The sequence below is a fragment of the Cricetulus griseus genome, chromosome 7, assembly GCF_003668045.3.
Source record: "Cricetulus griseus strain 17A/GY chromosome 7, alternate assembly CriGri-PICRH-1.0, whole genome shotgun sequence".
Lineage (NCBI taxonomy): Eukaryota > Metazoa > Chordata > Mammalia > Rodentia > Cricetidae > Cricetulus > Cricetulus griseus.
The window spans coordinates 76,397,490-76,422,636 of record NC_048600.1 but is presented as its reverse complement, the minus strand read 5'-3'; the positions used below and the strand labels follow the sequence as shown (position 1 = coordinate 76,422,636).

General features: G+C 36.5%; 1 protein-coding gene across 33 annotated transcripts in view; it reads left to right on the top strand.

Moving 5' to 3' along the window:
- The window catches only part of Ncor1 (nuclear receptor corepressor 1), a 146,267-nt gene that overhangs the window by 58,010 nt on the left and 63,110 nt on the right, over nucleotides 1-25,147 (top strand). For 18 of the 33 annotated variants that reach the window (XM_027427188.2, XM_027427203.2, XM_027427196.2 and 15 more), the window contains 8 exons: nucleotides 1,464-1,642; nucleotides 2,935-2,989; nucleotides 3,987-4,088; nucleotides 9,809-9,936; nucleotides 14,945-15,156; nucleotides 16,476-16,538; nucleotides 19,011-19,168; nucleotides 20,631-20,757. In XM_027427188.2, the coding sequence (XP_027282989.1) occupies nucleotides 1,464-1,642; nucleotides 2,935-2,989; nucleotides 3,987-4,088; nucleotides 9,809-9,936; nucleotides 14,945-15,156; nucleotides 16,476-16,538; nucleotides 19,011-19,168; nucleotides 20,631-20,757 (1,024 nt within the window). The remainder of the gene's footprint in view (nucleotides 1-1,463; nucleotides 1,643-2,934; nucleotides 2,990-3,986; nucleotides 4,089-9,808; nucleotides 9,937-14,944; nucleotides 15,157-16,475; nucleotides 16,539-19,010; nucleotides 19,169-20,630; nucleotides 20,758-25,147) is intronic. The other 15 variants (XM_027427202.2, XM_027427201.2, XM_027427194.2 and 12 more) reach the window with 3 other exon arrangements.

Here is a 25,147-nt window from a genome sequence, read left to right as displayed (position 1 = left end):
TTTCTGAAATCTTAAGTACATAATGTACATAATCTTGCACACTCTTGGTACAAGTGATACACACACAAACACACACACACACTCAGGAGCTTTAAAACACAACCATTATTCTATACTGGTTCTAAAATCATTGGAAAATGCATATTTGCAGCTATAATTTCTATAAAGACTAGATCTGCATTAAATTTCTATTCTTGCTTTTCTGTGGATTCCATTAGGATATATCTGAAAGCATTCCAAGGAAGCTTATCAGCTGAAGTGATTTCAAGCTAATGTGTCAATCCCAAACCCTGGTGTTCAAATTGATTGAATATACCCTCTGGAACTAGACAAGGACTTGACAACTTGGAAATATTTTTTGGCAAAAAAAAAAACCAACCTAAATTTAGATAAATATTATAGCTTTATAAGCAAGTTTTTTTTTAATGCAAGATTGTGTTTATAAATATCTTAAGTTATACTTTGGAAAAATATACATATGTAGTAGGTTAAACCAGCTTAAAATATAATGATAAGAGTGTTAGAATTTTATTTGATCACATAAAATTAGCAAGAAGTACTTAATACTATGTGAGTTAAATAATTTAAGATCAATGACTTTAAGGTCTTAATCCCTTTGTTCCTGTTTTTCTGTCTCTGAAGTCATGCTAAGATTGTTCTATGTATATGATGATGATAAAGGGCTGGGGCCATGCTCAAAGGATAAAGTCCTTGCTGTGCAAGTGTGAGGCTGGAGTCTCTGTAATGCCAGGTTGGCTGTGGTGGCTGCCCATGGTTGCAGTGCTTACAGGGTAGCTGGCAAGCCTGACTTGCTTAGGCAAGCAGTAGGTTCAGCTGAGAGACCCTACCTCAGTGAATATGGTAGTGAGCAACAGGGAAAACTTCCAGAGATGCTCTCTGGCCTCCACATGCATGGATGCCTCTTCTGAATACACAGTTTAAAAAAAAAAAAAAAAAACTAAAGAAAGAAAACTAAAGTGATGTTGAGACTATTGTTTTATATAGACTAGATAAAAATACTGCATTATTTTCCAAATACCAGTTTCATTAAGTATTCCTCAGAATAGTAATGGATAAGCTCAGTGTAGTAGTTCATACTTACACCTCATCTCAGCATTGAGGGGCTGTGGCAGGAGGATTGCTACAAATTTCAGGGCAGCCTGATCTATAGAATCATGGTATGGACTCCAGAATGGGACTCTGTCCAAAAAAGAAAGAAAAGATAGACAAACAAAATACCAAACAAAACCAACCCAAAGGTAGTTTTTTTTTTTTAAGTGAATTCTATGTTTGTAATTTACTTAATTTGGTTTAAATGTGTTAGAAATAATCATGTAACATGCTATGATATACGGCATTATTTTCATTAAACTACAGATATGTTTTTAAACTGCCAAAGTCTATAATCTTTAAAATTTCTAGTTTAAATATTACCCTAACTAAATTTCATTTATTTCTTGCAGAATAATGAGAAACAAATGCGTCAGCTTTCTGTGATTCCACCTATGATGTTTGATGCAGAACAAAGAAGGGTCAAGTTCATCAATATGAATGGGCTTATGGAGGATCCTATGAAAGTTTATAAAGATAGACAGTTTATGAATGTTTGGACTGACCATGAAAAGGAGATCTTTAAGGACAAGTAATTTAACTGTTAAATTATTATTTAATAGACGTTCATATACATTAGTAATTTTTTTTTACTTTTGAGTATCTATTTTCACAAAATTTTCACCCTAATTTAGCATTGGAATAGATACTGTGAGAAATAGAGAAGTTTATCTTCCTGTAATGTAAGATTGTAGGTGGAACAGTGGTTAACAGCTAAGAAATGGGGATGTGAGTTAGAGGACCACCTGGACTACATACAGAGTGAGTTCCAGGACAGCCTGGGCTACAGAGAGAAACACTGTCTCAGGAGGAAAAAAAAAAAAACAAAACCAAAAAACCTGGAAACAACAGGGTATATTGATATACAAATCCCCCCACACTCCAGAGGCAGAGGCAGGTGGATCGCTGAGTCCCAGGCTAGCCTGATCTACATGATGAGTTCCAGGACAACCAGGGCTACATAGTCTCAAAAAACAGACAAACTTCTCTTTAAAAATTCTTCCATTTAGCCAGATGGTGGTAGCACATGTCTTTAATCCCAGCACTTGGAAGGCAGAGGTAGGTGGATCTCTGTGAGTTAGAGGCCAACCTGCTTTTCAAAGCTACACAGAGAAACCCTGAATGGGTGGGGAAAATTAAATAAAAATTCTACCATTTAAGAGTTTTCTATCGATTCCATAATTGAGCGGGCAATGAGGAGTTACTTTGAATTAGGCTAGACACAATTCTTCCAGTTTTTATTATGCTGAAACATTTGTATATACATACATTTGTATATACATACATTTGTATATACATACATACTATTTTGATATTTATATTAGATAACTTCATGAAAGCATTTATTTTTATCACATCCTCCCTGTTATTCTCTTGTCCTCTTCTTCTTGTCAAATCTACTTTCTACTTTCATGTTCACTTAAAAAAAAAAGTGACCCATGGGTTTGTTATTTATTAAAGCACTATCAACTACTTAGAGCAGGAAAAAATAGCTCCCCTTTCTTATCAGCCATTAAACGCCAGTAGCTCCTCAACTGGAATTGCGATCTCAAGAGCCCCTGTCCCTTCCATGCTGGAATGTGATAGGGGTTGTATATGACACAGGACTTGTGCAGGTAACTTTTGCTTTGAGTTTGAGTGTGATAATGATGTCATATCCAGAAGATAGCATTTCACAGCACTCCTTCCCATCTTCCAGTTTTATAGTTTTTTTCTGCTTTCTTTGATGTTTCTTGAGCTTCTGGGGGAAATACATGATGTTATAGAAATCCTCTTTAGCACTGAGTGATGTATTCTCAGTACTTTTTTTGTTTTTAAACTCAGATTTATCCAGCATCCAAAAAACTTTGGACTAATTGCATCCTACTTGGAAAGGAAGGTAAGAAAAATCTTAGGCTGAAATGGTTTTAGGCTTAGGATGTTGCTTTGGATTTTTTTGTGTTCCAACAACCATCAGTAGTTAGTTAGAATTGATTTTTGCGAAGGATTATGATAGAGGAAAAGATTCTGCTAGACTCAATAATATAAAATATGTATATAGAGATGACTATAATTGCATTATAATCCCAAGCACAGAAGCTGGATATGGTTCAGTGGCTAAGAGTGCCTATTGCACTTGTAGAGAACCTGAATATGGTTCCTAGTATCCACATAAGATGGCTCACAACCAATAGTAGCTACAGTTCAGGACGATCTAACACCTCTGGCTTCCGCATACTTATGCATGTGCAAATACACATATTAGAAAAACATGTTGCTGGGTATGGTGGTACCTGCATTTAATCCTAGCACTGGAGAGACAGAAGGCCAGTCTGGTCTACATAGTGTGTTCTAGGCCAGTCAGAGGTACATAGTTGAGACCCTGTCTCAAAACAAAGTCTCAAAATTTTTTTTAAGTGAATGTTATCCTTAGTAGAGAACCAAAAGCAGTTTTCATCATTTATTAAAAATGATTTGATCTTCTGTTTCCCAAATCATTAATTATAATAACTTTTAGAAGTCATTAGCTGATTTCCTTTTCCTTTTTTTTTTTTTTGAGTCAGAAGAGACACTATTTTCCTATATAGGAGAAGGAGAATGTATAACTAGTTAATGAGAACACATTGAATGTTTCTGATGGAGCTTTGTGTCTTTACCATAGTTTGGTTCAAGGCAATTGTAGATGTCTTGTATGATAGTTCCCTTGTTATTTGTCTAGCCTAGATATACTTAAACTTAAGGCCATATGTTTTTGTTTTTAATTTGTGATTTGATTACACAAGAAAATTTTCTTAAAAACATTTTATTTACATTTGAACATGAAATATAAAAATATAAAATATTTTATTGTATAAATAAAAGCAAACATTAAGTAAAACTTTATTTTTCCATTACAGAGTGTGCCTGATTGTGTTTTATATTACTATTTAACCAAGAAAAATGAAAATTATAAAGCCCTAGTGAGAAGAAATTATGGAAAACGGAGAGGCAGAAATCAGGTGTGTTAATTTTACTAAATGAATGTTTCAAAATTGATGGAAATATGAAGACAAAAGAATATTCCAAACAGGTGTTATTTGCAATCCACAATTTAAAATATACTTGGGCTGAAGAGATAGCTTGGAGGCTAAGAGTGCCAACTGTTCTTGCCAAGTTTTATTCTCAGCACCTCTAAGTCTAACTCAAGGAGATCAGATGTCCTCCTCTTGCCTCAGTGGGCACCCGTACATGTCCACACACACACACACACACACACACACACACACACACACACACACACACACACAACACACACACACACTGTGTGTGTACACAAAATAACGTACATGTCCACACACACACACACACACACACACACACACACACACACACACACACACTGTGTGTGTACACAAAATAAAAGGCCAAGTAGGAATTTTATTTTATGTAAAAGCACTTAATGCTCTTGCAGAGGACCCAGTTTGGCTTTTAGCACTCCATGTCATGTGGCTCATAATTGTCTGTATATCCAACTCCAGAATATCTGATGTCTACATTCTGTTGTCCTTAGGTATATATGTATACACACAGTTACAGACACACACACATAAATCTTTTAAAAAATAAAAAATCCAGTCAGTGATGGTGCATGCCTTTAATCCCAGCCCCCTGGAGGCAGGTAGATCTCCATGAGTTTGAGGCCCACCTGATCTACAGAGAGAGTTCCAGGACATTCCGGACTACACAGAGAAACCCTGTCTCAAAATCAATCAAACAAAAAATAAGAAAGAATTTGTTTAATTATGGTGTACAATACATTCATTCACTCACACCCATTAAGTATGTCACTGTGAAAATACATTCAGATAGAATTTTTATGTTTTTTGTGATCAGTGCTGCCAGGCAAGTCATTGTTAAATAGTATGTTCTTTATTTTCAAATACTTGGTTTCTTTTCTCAGGAATTTTTGCTTTTCCTGTGTTGACACCATTTCTGTCCTTGTCTTTACTCCAGCATATTTTTACCTTTCTAAGTATTCAAAAACATATATCGTTTAGTAGTAATTTTGAAGTTGGAAGGATTTCTGCCTAAACTGTTAAGTAGTCAGTAGTTAGGAAGAATGTTTTAGAGAGGCTAAAATTTGAGTATAATGTTAAGAGCTATAGATGGAATTTCTGTCCCACCTAGTCCCTCAGCTGTTCAGCTCCAAATAGACACACAGAGACTTATATTAATTATAAACTGTTTTGCCAATGGCTCGGGCTTCTTCCTAGATATCTCTCTCTTAATTATTAACCTATAACTATTAATCTGTGAATTTCCACATGGCCTTATCTTACTGGAGAATGCCCAGCGTTCTGTCTTCCCGGTAGCTACATGGTGTATCCCTTGCGGTTCCTCTTTCCTTTCTCTTCCCAGAATTCTCCTAGTGTGGGTACCCCACCTATACTTCCTGCCTGGCTAATGCCTTATCAGCATTTATTTATCAACTAATAAGAGAAATATATATTCATAGCATACAGGACATCCCCCATCAGAGGGCTTTCTTTATACCTCTGCATGTTCTAATGATTTTTACTTACAACCTTGGTTTTTGCATTTGTGGGCAACAACAGTGACACTTACCTGTTAGTGTCAGTATGGAAATGTGGTGTATTGGCAAAATCTTCAGAGTACAATGTAAAGTACATAGGAAGTTCTCAATGAATAATAGCTGCTGTTGTCTTTATTACCATCACCATTGCCTGTTTTTCTTGACTGACAGCTTTCACTCTCTGAAAAGTTCAAAATTTAGTTATTTTTTAAAGGCATTAAGTATTAATATATTTTGAGAAGCTAGGTATAAGAAATTTTATTGCTTGAGTACATTTAAAAGAAAACATGCCTGGTAATAAAATAATCGAATTCCTTCTGCCCCTTTTACACTGTTAGATAACTAGTCACTTGTTTCTAGACAACTCAAAGTATCTAATAAGTAGGGATTCACTAATTTTTCTGTTTTATTAACTTGAGAATTTTGTTTTGTTTTATTCATTCATTTATTTATTTGTTTTGTTTTGCTTTGTTTTGTTTTGTTTTTCCAGACAAGATTTCTCTGGCTGTCGTGGAACTCACTCTGTAGACCCAGCTGGCCTCAGACTATCGATCTACCTGCCTTTGCCTTCAGTGCAGGGATTAAAGGTGTCTGCCACTACACTACCACCAGCTTAACTTGAGAATTTTTCATGAATACAAATAAGAGTGTATGTTTAGGTGTTAGGAATACAGTTAGATACAGCAGTGAGGAGTTTCCGCATCGGCTGTTTCTTGATGCTGCTCTAAGGTTCCCCAGTCAGTGAGCACATTTGAGTACAGATACCTTTCAGTTTTTCACTTTGAATTTTCATTGGTTTCATATTATGCTTTTTCATTTGTAGTGAATATCTTATTTCATGCTAGGAGGAACCTGCCTAGCTGAGTGAAACTTGATTTGTTGACTCTAAGTGTCAGTTTTAAAGGAAAGAAAAACCCAGACAAGAACTCCTTTCGTCTGTTGAAGGCACTTTGAGGAAAGTTTCCTTTTGAATGGGCCTATTCTGCTGCAGCCAGCCTGCCAGGACTATTGAGGTTAGAACCTATCACTTATACCCTGGACCACATATGCTGGTGGTTCTCTACATATTTGCCTAAAACAAAAGTAATTCCAGCCAGCTCTTGTTTAAACCAGAGGTATTTCCTTCTTTTAATGTCAGTGTTATGATAGGTCTTTATCAAATTGATCAGAAGTAAGGTTTAGGTTTCTGGTGGCTTTGCCACCTTCTCTTACTGCTACCTTACCAGCATGCAGAATGCTGAGTTAATCTCTAGAAATGTGTCCTATGCTTGAGTAGATTGTAATGCAACAAGGCTATCATTTCCACATTTTCTGCAGAGCTGGGAAATGCTGCCTTCTTCCCACTGGCTGGTTTAATGCAGTGGTGCAGTTACTCCCTTATACCAGGGAACTGAAATCAGATCTTGCCTAGATCTCAGGCATCAGGTAATGTTCGGGATTTGAAAACACCAAAGCGTGTGGGAAATAAAGATTATTTGTATCATTGAATTCTAGGGAAAGGTTAATCCTTTGCTTATACTTAATTGGTGTGACCCGTCGTGTATTTGCGTTATGAACTGTGTTATTGGCTACACAGCTGACATAGTGAACCAGAAGGAGGCTTTGTTAGCAGCATGCCATCTTGCTGCTTCAGAGCATCAGTTGATTGGTGCTGCATTTGCGTAGTGGTTGGGTAACTAGCATTTGAAACAGGTTTGTGCCCACCTCCTGCTAGATAAAGGAAATCCCAGCTGAGTAAAGCATCCCCAATTATAAAATAGATCATCTTATAGTTGTAAAATACATATTGGGGCCCAGCTGTTGTGGCACACTCCTTTAATCCTAGCACTCTAGAGGCAGAGGCAGGCAGATCTCTGAGTGTATTAGGCCAGCTTGGTCTAGAAAGTGAGTTTCAGGACAGACAGGGTACACAAAGAAACTTAGTCTCAAAAACAAAACAAAAACAAAACAAACAACAACAAAAACAAAAACAACCAAAAATCCCCACATATGGAAATCCCCCTGATATCTCAAACTTTTTTTTTTTTTTTTTTTTTTTTTTTTTTTAGTAAATATCCAGAAGCAAGTGAAACTTGGAAATTAACTAGGTTGAAAAATTCGGGAGATTGTATACAAGTGAGGGAATCATGGCCTTGGACTGATTTAGTAAGAAGTAGGTGCAGTACTTATAGCCTATGAAAAATTGATACAATAATGGGTCATAGGCCATGATGAAGACCAGTATATGACCAACAGTGACAGTGTGGGATTCGAGGGGCATGGACTGCAGGTGAAGAGAAGGCCTTCTGATTTTAGTGTCTGCAGTTCTACTCAGTACCTACAGATAACGAGGCCATTTGTGCCTTTTGCCTTTGGGAAGTTTAATGGGCATGACTGACCTAGGGAACCATGTTAGAAAAGGCATGCATTTTTACACCAGAACAGTAATAATACTAAAACACTAAGAAATGAATTATAAAATCATCTGTACCCTATAGGGAGTTCTCAGAAATTTCATCTGTAGTTTCAGAAGTGAGAGAAAATCATCCTAGGTAGATTGTATAACAGCGAGAAAGAAATATATTTTACTTATCAATCCTCTATCCAGGCTTTAAAATTAGTCTACTAAGTAATGGATATTAGCCTTGAATTTGATTCATGCTTTTCTCTTCTTCTTCCTTCCTCACTGCTTTGCTGCTCACTCTCACCTTGATGTTTTCCTTGTGCTTTCATGTCCCATGCAGTCTAGCGCTTTCTCACCCTTTGCTTCCCCCTCCCTTATGGCCTCCTCTTTCTCTCTCATGGTCCTAGTTTCAAACATGCTGACACACATTGGTCTTTAAATCTATGTTTCCCATGAGAGAAAACATCTTTTATATTGTCTGAGTTTGCCTTATTTTGCTTAACAGTGCCAAGATTTCAGTTTTTTCAGTGGTTAAATAAATTTAAATGTAATAGTATTGTACCACATTTACCCATTTATTTGTTGATGGGCATTTAGGTTGGCTCCATTTCTTAGTGGTTTCGACCAGTGTAGCTGTTAACACGGTTGTGTAAGGACTCCTCTGACTATCCTTAAGAGTCTTTTGTGTCTTTTTACTTAAAATGGTTAGTGGATCTTAAAATGGTTTCTGATGGAATCTTTAGTCCTTGGTGGTACTATTTTTGTTCCTCCATATTGATGAGGAAAGTCTGTAGTGATTTCCAGAGGGGTTGCATCAGTTACATCTCGTGTATGTCTGTTCCTTATCTTAAAGTGTTTTTCTCCAGCAGTTTCAGAGTTTCAGTTCTTACGTTAAGATCTTTCCTTCATTTCAAATTATTGTTATTTTTTGGCATATGAGAGAGATAGAAATAATTTTATATTTGTACATTTGGATATTCAGTTTCAAAGTACCATTTTTAAAAATGGCTGTCTTTTCCCAATACATGGTTTGACACCTTTGTTAAAAAGTAAGTGGTGGTAGTTGTTTGAGTATGGGTTCTCTATTTTATTGGTCCACATGTAAGCTTTTGTTACTATGACTCTGTGGTGTGATTTGAGATCAGATGTTAATATTGCTGGCATAACTTTTTCTGCTTAGAATTGCTTTGGCCATTCCGTGCTTTTTGTGTTTCCACATGATCTGTAAGATTGTTTATTCTTGTTCTATAATGACACTGGAGCTGGGCAGTGGTGTCACACACCTTAATCTCAGCACTCAGGAGGCAAAGGCAAGTGAATCTCTTTTAGTTTGAGGCCAGCCTGATCTATAAAGTGAGTTCGAGGACAGCCAGGGTTACACACAGAAATCCTATCTCACAAAAGAAAAAAAAAAGAATGTCACTGAACTTTTGATGTAAATTATGTCAGATCTTTCAGTAACATTGCCATTTTACCAGTTAATTAGTCCAATCTATGAACATGAGAGTTCTTTCTTCTAATGTTTTAATTTTGTTCTTCAATATGTTAGTATTTTCTCTCTCTCTTTTTAAAAAATATCTTAGTATTTTCATTGAAGTGTTTTCTTGGTTAGGTTTATTCTTAGTATTTCCCCCCACACTGTAAATGAGACACCCTCCCCTAATAATATTGTTCCAAGTGAATATTGTAATTTGTTGGAGAATACAGTTGGAGAAATCATTTCTTTTACTTTCTCGTATCTCACAAGTGATGGTTCGTTCTAGCAGCAGATTCCCCGTCCCTCACAAGAAGAAAAACTAGAAGAAAAAGAAGAGGATAAAGCAGAAAAAACAGAAAAAAAGGAAGAAGAAAAGAAGGAGGATGAAGAAAAAGAAGAGAAGGAAGACTCAAAGTGAGTTGAGTAGTTAGATGGTGTTAGAGTTACTTTTAGATTTGAACCTGTATCTATCACAGGTGTGAAACATGTGTGGAGTCCACAAGAACATGTGCTTTGGCTATCAGTTCTTGGCATGATGAAGTAATGCAATATTTTAGTAAACAGAATGATTGACTTAAAGGCCTTATTTGCCAGGCATGCCAATGTATACACATAGACACCCCCCCCCCTTTTTTTTTTTTTGATGTTTGTTTAGAGACAGGGTTTCTCTGTGTAGTCCTGGCCAACCTGGAACATTCTCTGCAGACCAGGCTGGCCTTAAGCCTCTACCTCCCTGATTTTTATCTTTTTGACTTTGATTTTTGTGGGGCCTACCACCCAGCTCCCATTTAAGTCACACACCGAGAGACCTGTTATTACTTATAAATGCCTGGCCTTCGCTTGTCATATTTCTTACCAGCTCTTCTAAATTTAATTTACCCCGACTACCTTTTAGCCCTCTGGACTTTTTCTATTTTCTTACTTCTTTATGTCTTACTCATGGCTGGCTAGGTGGCTGGGTGACTGTCCCCTGATGTCCACCTCTCCTCTTGCTTCTTCTCTCTCTTTCCAGATCTCTCTTCCAATTTATTTTCTCTGCCTGCCAGCCCTGCCTATCCTTTCTCCTGCCTCACTATTAGCATTCAGCTCTTTATCAGACCATCAGGTGATTTATACAGGCAAAGAATCACAGCTTAACAGAGTTAAATAAATGCAGCATAAACAAAAGTCTAATTTTTACCACAAAGAAAATAAACTCCATATGTAGTTTTTTGATACCATCATCTTCTCTGAAGTAGATTGGTGCTGCTAGGAGCAGATGTGTCTCATTTTCATAAAAAATGTCATGTTTTTAAAATATCTTAAGTGTCATATTCTGTAGATCTCTAAAGTGTTCGAAGACTACCTGTCTATCTAAAATAATATCTGTTTTGACCTTGAAACCATACCTAACATGACTTCAAATTTGATTGTAATGGGTGACTAACTACTAACTTGCATGTCGTTAAGATTTCGTAATAACTTTTAATGACTATCAATTTACATTGTTGTATGAGCTGTATAGGTAAGAGTAAAAGCACAAAAATTACATCAGATTTGTATCAATATAAAAAAATCTATACCAATGCAAAATATTTAAAGACTAATAGTTGCTTTTTTTGGTTTAAAAGTAGATCCAATCATCTACCCTTTTATCCTATTATTTTTATATCCCCCCTTTTTCTTTTCAGAAAGAAATCCTTGAATCTTAAACTCCTTTGTTCAGCTTTTTTCCTGACCATTATCATTAATAACTTGTAACAACCCCCCTTAAATGATAATAAATATCCATAACCCATCTTTTGGGAATGTGCACATACTTCTCTAGATTGTTTTCTGTTGTTTGTGGGTGCTGTTATCTTCAGGGAGCCCTGAGAAAATTGAGATAATAATGAAGTCCCAGCTGGGTAGTCTGTGAGGATAGACTGCTAGCAGCCTTGAAGCTGTTCTGGATGCTGCATCATCTGGGCCATCCGTTTTCATTGGTGTCTAGCACCCTTGCTCTGAAAAATACATAAACTTTTAAAGGTAACCTTCATATCTGCATTAATATAAGTATAGACTGTTCATTGTATATGAGCCCGCCAAAGATGAATTTTGTTATGTGCTTGAGCAGGTAAAATATACGTCATGTGTACTGAGTCCTGGGATTAAAGGGCTGTACCACCCCTGCCTGGCCTTTATGGCTAGCAAGTATGGCTGCTGGGATTAAAGTTGTGTGCCTCCACTGCCTGGCTCTATGGCTGTGGCTAGCTTTGCATTTTGATCTCCATTGGCTTTATTAAAATAATATATTATTACATAATACTAACTCTTCCAACTTAAATTATTTTATTAATCCATGTATTGCCAAGTGGCTCGTGGCTTTACTTGTCCTCCAGCATGTCTTGCTCCCTCAGTGTCTCCTGGTGACTCCAGACTCCTTTTTCTTCCCAGCATTCTCCTAGTCTGACTCTCCTGCCTAACCTTATTCTGTTCAGCTGTCAGCCAGTCAGCTTCGTTATTAAACCAATCACAGTGACATATATTCACACAGGGTAAAGGAATGTTCTACAGGAGTTCTTATTTCTGTTTTCTTATTTTGTATAAATAATTTGTTTTCATTTTGTTAAAATGGGAAAAGAAAGCAAATCTAATGTACACCCATCATTTTGTCAATCAGTTGCTGCCAGCTGTTGGTACTTTTGTATGTTTATAAGGGCATGCTGTGGGAGGAGCCTTAGGAACCAGATTATTTCTTCCCAGTGACTGAAACGGAGCAATTTTAGTTTGTGTGCTGCTCATGTGACTGATGTTAGACAAAAGTTCAGTGGTTGTAGAGGTCATTATGTGTTGGTGCATTTAAACAAGCACATGCAATTGTGTGTAATCACGATGTAGAATGTGTCTACCATCTTAATATATTTCCTTGGCTTTCTTAGTAGTCAGGTTTTTCTGTCGACTCTTAGTACCTGATTCATAGTGTTCTAGAATTAATTATAAATTGAGTTGACCTTTTATCACTATAAAAAAAACACCTCATGAATCAGCTTAGAAATGGAAAAAGTTTTCTTTTGGCTTACAGTTTTAGAAGTGTCAGTCTGATTGATTGATTCCATTAGTGGTTTCACAGAGAGGGAGGAAGAGAAGAAAGAGGGAAAGAAGATCTCTCAAAATTCCCTTTATTTCCACCAATGCCATAAAGACCTTCTGCTAGCTTCTATCTCTTCAAAGCTCTAGCACCTCTGGACATTACCCATTATGACCAAGTCTTTAACACTTAAACTTTTGCAGGACATTTAGAGTGTGTAGACTGGTTTCTTTTACTCAGCTTAGCACAAGTAGAAGAATGTATTTTTGGGATTCATCTTGGCCATTTCATATTTCAGTAGTTTATGCCTTTAAAAATATTTATTTTACTATTTTTATAGACCTCTCAGAAATACTCCTATTTTTTTCTGGTTTTTGTTCTATTTTGTTTTTTTTATTTAACACCATGTAAGTCCCCTGCATGGTTTTAGAAGAAATCAGGGGCTAGAGAGATGGCTCTGTAGTTAAGAACACTGGCTGCTCTTCGAGAGGACTCAGTTTTGATTCTCAGCACCTACATGGTAGCTCACAATAATCTGTAGCTTCAACTCTAGGGGATCTGATGGCCTCTTCGGCACTTTGCCAGTGCCAGGCATGTACATGGTACACAGACATAATACTAGGTTTAGGGTTAACATTTTCATACCACATAGTCAGTGGTTCTTCTCATAAAGAAATATATCTTTTTAAAGGTATATTTTTGTTTGTTTAACTGTTTTTGTTACAGCTTTTAAAACTGCCTTAAGGTGATTCTACCTTTTTCTTAAAAATTCTAAGTTACTTAACATGTATTTACAGGTAATAGTATATGGTGCAGGTCTTAGGATGAAAAAAATGCAAATGTTATGTACTCTTCTCAGTTTGTAAGTAAGAGGAGAATACTAGGCAAGATAGAAGCAGGGTTGAAAAAAGCTTGAAAATACAGATTGAGCAGAATCAGTGAGATGCATTGGAAGACACAGACATGAGTAAGTAGGAAGATAAATAGCTCACAGTTAATGTGGCAGAAAAATTGGTGTGAATCGCTGTACACTGAGAACTAGGCAGTGATTTCATTAGATTGAAGGGGAGGAATAGAAGGTAGATTGTCTTTGGATTTATTTGGTAGAGCCTTAGTGAAAGCTGAAGTTGTTAGATTTTATTCAGGAGATGGGTGAGCTTGTAGGTAGGGAGCAGAATTTGTTGTTTATTATCTAATTGCTATTGCCAAGTTAACTCTTTTTCCTGATTCTGACTTAGACTATGATAGAATCATTCTTGAAGCATGTGTTTATTAGAAGAGAAGATCTGTTTTTTACTTGAACAGTTTACTACAACAGTTTATCTATTACTTGAAGCAGTTAAATTGTAAAAATAAACAGCATATTCCACTGATTCTTGTGAGTACTTTGAAAAATGCATTTTCTCATTCTTTGTAAATTTCTTACATGCACACAGTGTATTTGATCATACTACCCTCTAAGTCCTTTCAGATATAAATTACTTTAACTATTCTATTTTCAAATGTAACACGTATCATCAGTAGTACAGAGGATGGTCTTCAAATACTCAGATATTTCTTATAGTAATAATACTATTAATAATATTCACCATTAATTATATTTACTTAAGTACTTGAGACTATAAACAAGCACTTTATAGACTGAGGGAAGTTTCCACATAATAGTAATAAATTTGTATTATGTTCCAGGTAGTGTTACTAACTTCTTCAATTAATACCTTTAATCCTTGCAACTACTCTGTGAAATATATTATCACTAACAGTATTTTACAGCAGAGCGAACTGAGACTCACAAAGGCTCACAGAGGCAGGGTAGCTTCCCAGGGTTTGTCAGGGTTCATAAGTTACAGCTCTTAGAAGAAAGAACTCAGGGAGCCTTATCAAGAAGCTGTTCTGCCAGCATGGAGCTAGTTCATTCAGAACACTGGATTTGGTTTAGTAAAATAGTATTGTGGATTATTAGTACGCAATAGGTATCTGTCATGAGGATTGTCTGTTTTAACTTCATTTCATACAATAGACTTTTAACAGAATTTAAGCAAAGGCAAAACTCTCAGGCCTTTTGCCTTCTGATGAAGTCTGCTGTTCCATTTCAGGTCTCGGCTGGCATCTGAACTGGTGCTGCTGTCATCTGATATGAATATCTGGTTTTAAGTTAATTCACATGAAATATGTTTAAATTTTAAGTATTTATATGTGATAAAAGTCTTTTGACATGTCTTGAGTAAGTCAAACTAATGAAAATCTCGAGTTTTTCATAAAAGTTTAAAAAAGAGATTACATAAGTTTATGGGGGGGGTTCTATTTAAAAAGTCTTCTTTGCTGTATCTATACTTTTAAATCACAGAAGCTTTCATTTGCTTTTGTTTCTAGAGAAACTGCCAAGGAAAAGGATCGAACGGAAGGCACAGCAGAAGAAACTGAGGAAAGAGAGCAGGCCACGCCCAGGGGACGAAAGACTGCTAACAGCCAGGGGCGCCGGAAGGGCCGCATCACCAGGTCCATGACAAGTGAAGCAGCAGCTGCCAGTGCTGCTGCAGCCACTGAGGAGCCCCCCCAATCCCTGCCACCACCATCAGAGCCCAGTTAGTTGAAGAGATTGCTTTGTTTGGGGTGTAATCTTATCGGTTTTTGTTCGAGTGATAAAGTAGGTCAGGGCCTGCTGTTTTGATAAGCAAGGCTGTTCTTTAATTTATTAAACTTGAAAGTAAAATGTTCATTCATTTATGTATGTGTTTGTGCATCTGTCTGTGTAAGTGTTGGTGCATATGGGCCACTGGTCATGTATAAAGTTCCTAGAACCTTATATGATTGAACTCTGATTGACAGGCTTATAGCACAAGTGCCTTTACCCACTGAGCCATCTTGCTGGTTCAGTTTTACAATTTTCCAAAAATTATTTTAATGAAGAGTTACATAATGTGATTGTATATCTCTCCTCTCTTTAAAAATTTTCTTGAGATTTAATTATTTTTATTATGTGTGTGGGTGTTTGCCTACATGTATGTCTGTGCACCGTGTGCATTCCTGGTGCCCTTTAAAGTCAGAAGAGGATGTTGGGCTCCCTGGAACTAGAGTTAAAGACAGTTCTGAGCTGCCATGTGGGTGCTGGGAATTGAACCCAGGTCCTCTGTAAGAGCAGTGGTTTACCTTTTGATCTTTCCAGCCCCAGTTTTATAATTTATAAGTATTCATAATTTTCATTTTACTTGTTAAATACCTGTGCTATATTTACATATGCATTTCCCTTCTGTTGAGTAGTTGAACTGTCTCTTTTCTCCATTTTAAACCAGTATGGATAGCATACAATGAAAGATGTCTTCCTGCACTTAACATGTTCTGCTAAAGTAAGGAATAAATTCTTAGGCAAGATATACTAGGCTTAAAAATAAAATTATATTTTTTCTTGTATAAAGTATTGTCACATTATTCTTTAAAAGGATTAAATACTGATGCATATTGTACAAATGACAAGTGTGATGCATTGGACAAAATGAATGAATGAAAGGGAGGGTGAAAATGGGCCAGGGCAGGTCATGGTAGACTTGGCTTTCCCGTGGACTGTGTCTTCCTTTGCTGCAAAGCAGGGAGCTTGCAAAGAATTTTCAATAAGTGAGTGATCTGATTAGGTTATATGCAAAGATGATCCTGGTGGCACAGGAAGGAAAAAGCTCTGTGTTCTTTTGTTGTTGCAGTAGAGGGGAGAGGAGGAGTTTTGCTAAGCTGGAGGTAGAGTTTCTCTCACCAACCATGTGGCCAAAGGTAGAACTTTGCTATCTAGTTTGCTGTTGAGAGGCTGATATTATCTAATTTTATACAAGATAAATAAATTATCAATTACGTGGTTTTTTGAATATATGGTTCAATTTTGATTTCTGTAGCCTAAATTGTTTCTTTATTTCAGTTTCTACTGAGCCTGTTGAGACCTCACGATGGACTGAAGAAGAAATGGAAGTTGCTAAAAAAGGTAATAACAATTTTTAAGGTTTGGAGTAGGTTTTTTTGTTTTAAGATTAGTAGTGAATGAAATCTTTTTTTTTTTTTTTTTTTTTTTTTTTTAAATTGAAAGTACAGGCCAGGGGCTAGAGAGATTGCTCAGCAGTTAAGAGTGTTGCTGCTCTTCTAGAGGACCAGTTTCAATTCCCAGCACTCCAGTACCAGAGGATCCAGTTCTCTGGGTTCTGTGAACACCAGGAATGTACATGTTGTATAGGTATATAAGCAGGCAAAAAACCTAATGTCACATGTGCACACCTGAGGGCAAGTGCGGCGCACACACAAAGACTAGGCTGGCTGTGGCCACTTAATAAGTTCAAGGTCAACCTGGGCTGTGTGACAAAACCTCATCTATACCCCTCAAAAAGACGGCAAATAGAATTTTATAGCAAACTTAAGAATTCTTTTTTGATGATGTAGTTGAAGATGTTCATGTTTGAGGAATTATAACTCTTTCTGACTTTTATCTTGATTATTATTGGAGAGAAGGGTGTTATTTTCATGTTTCTACGATAGTTGTGATTACATGTGTTAGAAATTCTTTGGGCATAAATTTTCAGTGTGAAATCTACATTTCTATTGCAAGTTGATTGAATAGAATGTAGGCTATTTTGTCTTGTATTTGATTAAGTCTTTCTTATAAAAGTTGGTTAGTTTAGTGTGTATGCATGACATATACAATGGAGCGTATGTGGAGGTCAAAGGAATCCTGTTCATGCATTTTGCTATTGAGGCAGGTTCTCTTTGTTGTGTTAAATATGATTCCTGCCTTATGGGGTGTGTGCCACTGCTTTGTATGTGGGTTCTGGGGTTCAAACTCAGATCATTAGGTTCATTCAGCAAACACTGTACCCACTGACCCTTGGGTGTTGTTTCTCAGGAGCTGCATGTCTTCTTTTAAATTTTAAAAAATTTCTTAATGTTAACACACACACACACACAAACACACACACACACACACACACACACACGTATATACGATTAGGATGGATGGGTGTTATGGTGTGTATGTTGGGGTCAGAGGACAACTTTCTGGAGTTGGCTCTTTTTGTCTATCTTTGCCATGACTTGAACGTAGTTTTTAAAGCTTATGGTCCAAGCTCGTTACCAGCTGAGCTATCTCTCCAGCCTGACTACCTAAGGCTCACCAGTTAGGCTTATATGGCTGTCTAGTGATCCCCAGGGATTGTCCTGTCTCTTCTTCCCAAGTTCTGTTATTATAAACAGGTGCCATTAGAACCAGATTATTTATTGTTGTTATTATTCATGTGTGCCCACATGTGAACATGTATGGAGGTAAAAGAACAATTTTTTTGGACTCATTCTCTGGGTTTTGAAGCCGTCTCCCTTGTTTATGTTGCTGGGTTTCTTATGCAGACTTTCTGCCCCATAAGTTGATTTTCTTCTCTGTTCTCCAACTCTCTTTAGGAGTCATGGAATTAAAGATGTGTATCATCACATCTAGCTTTTTATGTGGGTTCTAGAGATTGAACTCAGATTGTCAGGCTTACGGGATATGCAGTTTTACCAGCTGGGCTTCTTCCCTAGCCCCATACCCACACTTGTGTATGGTTGTCAGGATTGAAATGCAAGTCTTTTGATTCTGATGGAGTTATTCTCCCATTCCCCATCATATATGTCATATAGCCTCAAACTTAGCTTTGAACTTCTGGTCTTTCTGCATCAGCCTCCGAAATATTGAAATTACAGGTGCATGCCGTACCTGGCTGGTCTTCCAATTTTCATTGTAAAGGGAGCTATTTATATTTATCTTCAAAACGGATGTTTATATCTATTCACTATATATCTAATTTTATATAGCTCTCTGTATATTTATATATTAATTACATATGTGTATTCCCTAAACACATATGTGTGCTTGGATATATTTGGTGTGTACAGAAATACTAAATTGGTGTTTATTTATTTATTTTGGAGTTTAAACCCAGGGCCTCATGTATGCTAGTTAAATGGGTTACCCCTGAATTCTTTGCCCAGCCTTCATTCATGGTGAATCTTTAAAAAGGTGTTTGTGTATTAACTAACAACAATTTCTGTTTATAAGTTTCATATACATGGAAAATTTATATTTGATTATTATCTCTAAGGATCTTGTAATACCAGTTTCTCAGTTTCTAAGTATCTGAGCCATTACAGTAGATCTAGCTGTGTCTTTATCCCTGTGGGAAATCTATGTGAGAGACAAGATTTAGCTTCTCCCTAGCAAACATGTTAAATTTGGGGGAATAAAGAAATATAAGTGAGTTTAATGCCAGTAAGTATTTCAGTAGGTATTGACATATATTAGCAAGTAACTGAAGGTATACTTTTAGTGTTGTTGGTTTAACTTCAGTATTTTATAAGTAAGTTGCTTTAGTATTTCTCTTGCTTGTTTAAACTGGTGACTAATCACTTAATGTTTGATCTGTTTTGTAAAACGCAGGCCTAGTAGAACATGGTCGTAACTGGGCAGCTATTGCCAAAATGGTGGGAACTAAAAGTGAAGCTCAGTGTAAAAACTTCTATTTTAACTACAAAAGACGGCACAATCTTGACAACCTCTTGCAGCAACATAAACAGAAAGTGAGTAGGATAGTTGTGGTAAGTCTTCTGTTTATCAGTTTTTACTTAAAAATGGTTTGATCACCAGAAGCCACTTGGTAGAAAGAAGGAAGCTATCTTTGGCTTCCATAGTTATGATATGTGTGGGTACACACATACACACTTTATCTTTCATAATAAATAAAAATGCAAGTTTAAAAAAAAATCTCGGGGTTGGGGAGATGGCTCAGTAGTTGAGTACTGGTTGCTCTTCCAGAGGACATGGGTTCAATTCCCAGCACCCATATGGCAGCTCATAACTGTCCAGTTCCAGGGGATCCAACACCTTCACACCAATGTACATAAAATGAATTTAAATTATTTTTAAAAAGTCTCAGTCTAATCATTTTAGTCATAAAGACTTTAATTGTTTATCTGTTAATCTGTCAAAAAGATCTCAAGAACACATTGCATAATTCTCATTGCGTAATTGTCACCTCTTAGTATTGCATATTATTTACAAGATTGAACATTCTGTTTTACCAACAAAAATCTCTGCCCTCTTTAGTCATAAACGAAAGGTAATAGTAACACCAAAAATAATTTGTTGCCTGTACAATTGTATAATGTTTTAATGTTTATTGAACCATAATAATGTCCGATATTGAAAATTACTTAAGCACATGCCTTTAATCCCAGCACTCAGGAGGCAGAGGCAGGATGATCTCTGTGAGTTGGAGACTAGCCTGGTCTAAAAGAGCTAGTTCCAGGACAGCCTCCAAAGCCACAGGGAAACCCTGTCTGGGGGCCGGGGCAGGGGGGGGGTGGCAAAACGTAACCAGGGATACATTCAGTGTATACATTCAGGTTTTCAAAAGTAGAATGTGTAACTACATGAAGCTATGCAAGACCTCTTAGGTGTGCACACAAAAATTTTAAGTATGTATCTGCTTATCTAAAGGAGTAAAAAATGTACCAGTCAGTATATTCAGAATGTCTAGCTATTTTGGAATTATGAGAAGTCGGGTTTTCAAATACAGTTTTCTGTCTCCTACTTGTCATGTTTATATTACCTTTGTTAGAAAGTGAGTATATATCCTTTTTATTGGAAAGATAAATAGTATCTCTATTGAAGGTGGTATAAAGTTTGCATTTTCCAAAATTTTTCAGATAAAGCTTTTTGCAGAGTATAGGGGTTGAAGCAGGGTCTCTTGGGATAGCCCAGGTTGGCCTAGACCTTGAACACCCTGCCTCTGCCTCCAAAATGCTGAGATGTAGATGTCAGTGTGATTCAGTGGTAACTTTTGATAGGTTTCATGAAAGTCATCCATTGCCCAAAAGGTCTGTTTTTGGTTGACAGGTATTCCCTACACTTGAAGCACAGATTTTGTCACACCCACAGGTTTCCTGACTACCATGTGCATCTGTTAGAATTCTGTATTGTTTCAAGAATGAAATGTTTTGTTTTTTCCCTTTTGGTGATTTAACTCATAATAATTGAATTACTGTTTCGTACCTTTAGGCTTCACGAAAACCTAGAGAGGAACGAGATGTCTCTCAATGTGAAAGCGTTGCTTCCACTGTTTCTGCTCAGGAGGATGAAGACATTGAAGCCTCTAATGAAGAGGAAAATCCAGAAGATAGTGAAGGTATCTCAGAATATTACTCAAACCCGAAATTCAAGTTTAGTTGTTGATTGTTTAGGAATTGCGTCACTGAGGAAATAGGGTTTCAGTACATTCTTGGTCTAGGTTTGAAAGTAATACATTTATTCATTTGGTCAACAAGTATTTATTTCTGTGTACCTAAGATTGTACAGGTGGTACAGTCAGAAGAGTTTGACAGGGATCCTCCTGCTTCAGATATTTAGTCTTTGCCTTCCTCTGTGTATATCATTGCCAGATTTACTCACTCAGTTGTCCTAAGTTAATATTTGTTTTATTTTGCTGCCTTGAGGCTGTTTTTTTTTTTTTTCATATTTTAAGGTTTACATATCATACTTAGCCTTTTCATGCTTCAAGTCTGGATTACATTAAAACTCTGAGCAGAAATAACACCCACCTAAGAAACCAAGGTACAGTTGCTGAAGTAGATGAACGCAGCTTCCTGAAATGTGGAAATTGGACATTTGCTAGTTATTACTAAAACAAAGGCACAAATCATATTTCAGTTTATATTGCTACTCATCTGTATAAATTTCCTTTGTAAATTGAGTGTTTCTGCTGTGAGGATTCTTCAAATATTATTTGGTATATGCCCACTTTATTTCCTTTTTTATGTTTTTAATTAGAGATTAAACTGTGTATATTTAGGGTTGTTGGTATTTTCCTTGTCAGCTCTTATATAAGCTTAGGAAGCTCTGTACATTACAATTTTAGAAATACTGATTTTGTTTATCTTTTCTATGCCATTATTGTCTTTTAACCTTAAAATTGTAAACTTGAAATGGGTTTTAGTTTTTTTATAGTAATCCAACTTTTTCTCCAGTTTTGTTTTTGTTTTTGTTTTTGTTTTTTTTTTTGAAAAATGGGGCAAGTAATGTAAGTGTAAAGGTGTACTGGAGCAAGCTCACCTTTAGAAGAGGCCCAAGAGTCAGGACTGAGAATGGCACAGGGCAACTTGATGTGTTCATAAGCATCAGTCACTTTGTGATGAGCACTCTCATTTTCACAGCTGTGTGTCTGTTAAGTACTATTCCCTATGGTTACAAATGTGAATAAAACCTTACTAATTTCAGTTATTTGCAGTTACGGTGTTTAACAAACAGTAAATGTTACATTTAACAACTTGAGTGTTAGAAACCATGTCAACGTAACTTTTATTAAACTATAGTTTTATAATTGTTCTATTTTATTAATTTTTTTATTGTGCCTAATTTTTAAATTAAACTTTATCATAGCTATGAATGTATAGGAAAATACCAGAGTCAGTACTACCTGAAGTTTCATGAATCTGCAGGGGATATTGATCAGTACTCCCTATGGGTAAGGGGATAGCTGTATTAATCTCTGGGCTACCATAATAGAGCACTATACAGTGAGTGGGTTACATACTACAGGCATGTATTTTTACAGTTCTGGAGGTTAGAAGTTCAAAGTCATGGTGCTAGCAGGGCTCCCTTCTGATGAGATTCCTCTTCCTGGCTTGTAGACTGGATACCTGCTGCCTTTATTTTGCCCTCTCATAGCCTTTATGTGTGTATTTCTGGTATCCCTTTCTTTGAACAATAACCCACCCTTATGACCTCATTTGACCTCACTTATCTGTAAAGCAGATGCAGTCTATCTCTGATGCAGTCACATTGGAGGTTCGGAATTCAACATTGGACTTATGAGGAGGGAACACAGTTAGTTCAGTCCACAGTAATGTTCAAACCTAGTTTCATACCTTTTATCCATGGGCAAAACATAAGATTTAAACCCTGCAGTGGCTCAAATTCAAAACAAGTTATTTCACTTCTTCATGTTTTTGTTTTGTTGTTACTTTGACTTTTTTTTTTTTCCACTTGCAAGTATGAAAATAAGATAGCATATGAGTTTGATTTGATGTTCATATTATGGGCATCCTGTGATCTTGTGTCTTTTTAGCTCAGCTTCTTTTGCAAAGTGTCCTAGAGAATTAAGTTACTAGAGTTTACATGACCTATGACCTCATGTTTCCTGCTGACCCCCAAGAGGCACCATTGATGACTTCCCTGTATTATGTGCAAGGCCTTTGTGAGTAGAACATTGAAGGCAGCTAGCTGGTTGTAGACACGATAATTCCTATGTTCTCCTAAAATGTCAAGCTGCATATTTACCTAGGGTGAGAAGAGTTAAATCTGAAAAACTGAATTTTACTAAAATCTGGAATTAATTCTTAGATTCTTGTTCTAAGTCATTAAGGGCTTGCTCATTTATTTCCTTACTTTTAGAAAAGAAAGGTTTGTTTAGCTGTTGCTTTGTGAAGTAGTACTAGCTAGTTTTCTGTGGTTCTGAAGATGATACCGAGAAAGGGCATATGTTGGAATCTTTTAATGTTTTTAGGATAAGTAACTTTTAATTTTCCTCATTGTATAATCAAAACTAAGGGTTAAGTTGTGCCTTTTGATAGCTTTTCATCATTTTGTTATCTGATTTTTTGGCAATTGCTGCTATTTATTAAGCTTTACCTGAACTCTAGCACAAGCATCTACCTTTTAAAAGTTTCACTTGTATACCTAAAAGCCACTTCAAAGTTGATGTCCAGAGCAAATATTATAGTCCCACCAACAGGCTGCTGTTTCTCACCATCCTTAGCTGTGTCAGTTACTTAACTAAAATTCTCTTATCACCCATAAAGTCAGTCAACAGATAGTTCCTGCTCTGTTTTACGTATAATCTGGATATGCAGTCAAGTCTCCTTATTCCCATTGCTGGTCTCTCCTCTGTGGTATATTCTTGTTTGAGTTCCTTTGTTCTTTTGGTTGTATTGTTTTTTTTTGTTTGTTTTCTACCCAGAAGCTGGGTTTCTCCTTGTTTAATGTAAATCCAACCAAACTTAATCTCTATTCCAAAGTCTGAAACACTTCTCCATTTCCTCAAGAATACAAACCAAAGGCAGCCTTGGTGACTGACAGGACTACATGGGTTTACTATTGAGCTTTTTGTGGATTGTGTTTGTTTGCTCTCTGTTCCAACCATGCCCTTTACATGTTGTTTCTGAGCAGAATAATCCCATCCTGAGCGTTGATACTTTCTGAAAGCTGTACATGAATTCTCCCAGATCTACCCACAGTCCACTTTTTCTCATCCTTTAGGGACCTTTTCAGGACATTTCTTATCCTTTAAAGTCCCTCCTCTCACTGCTTATTTGGTTTATATAGTCACTGTGTCTATTGCTTTTTAGTATACTTGAAATATTTATTATTCATTGTTTATTTCACATTAGAATGTAGGATCTATGAGAATGTGCAGTTTGTGTGGGTTAAAGACATGGCTCAATGATTAAGAACACTTTGTGCCCTTACAGAAGAACCACATTTGGTTTACAGCACCCACATGGTGGCTCACAATTATCTCTAGTAACACCAGTTCTAAGGGGATCTGATGCACACTTCTGGCCTCCTCAGACAAGTGGTATATACACCAACACAGGCAAAATACACATACATATAAAAGAAAAAAATTTAAAAATATATATATATCATTTGATTTATTTTCAGTGTTGTGTCTCCAATACCTCAAACAACTCTGTGCACATATATATTTGGATAAATGAAAAACTGAATTTCTAGTTTTAAAATTTTTCTGTGTCAAAAATGTTTATTCATAGATGGTCATATAATACTCGATTTTCCATTTCAACAGTTTAGTTTTGTTTTAGTGTTTCTATTGCTGTGATAAACACAATGACCAAAAGCAACTTGAGGAGAAAACGGTTTGCTTTTTTTTTTTTTTTTTTTTTTTTTTTGGTTTTTCGAGACAGGGTTTCTCTGTGGCTTTGGGGGCTGTCCTGGAACTAGCTCTTGTAGACCAGGCTGGTCTCGAACTCACAGAGATCCACCTCCCTCTGCTTCCCGAGTGCTGGCACTAAAGGCGTGTACCACCACTACCTGGCTGGTTTACTTATCTTAATTATAACTCTCAGATCATACTCTATCATTGATGGAAGTCAAGGCAGGACCTCAAGGTGTGAACTGGAGGTAGAAACTGAAGCAGAAGCCCTGGAGGAGTGCTCTTTAGAGGATTGCTCAGATTAAGTGTTTAGAAGTTTCTTCTGCTCCCTAAGACTGAATGTCTAGGGATGGCACATCCACAGTGAGTTGAGTCCTCCCATGTCAGTCAGGAAAATGCCTCACAGGCATGTCTACAGGCCTGTCTTATGGTGGCAGTTTCTCAATTTATGGTTCCCTCTGCTCAGATGTCTGTAATTTGTGTCAGGTAGACAAAAACAGTAACCTCAACCTGGACAAACTTCATTGGCTTCAAAGTGAACCTATTTTTCTGAAGATATTTCTCTGTGTTTTCAGAAGTGTTAATATATATATATATATATTAACTTTTTTACATTAAAAAATTT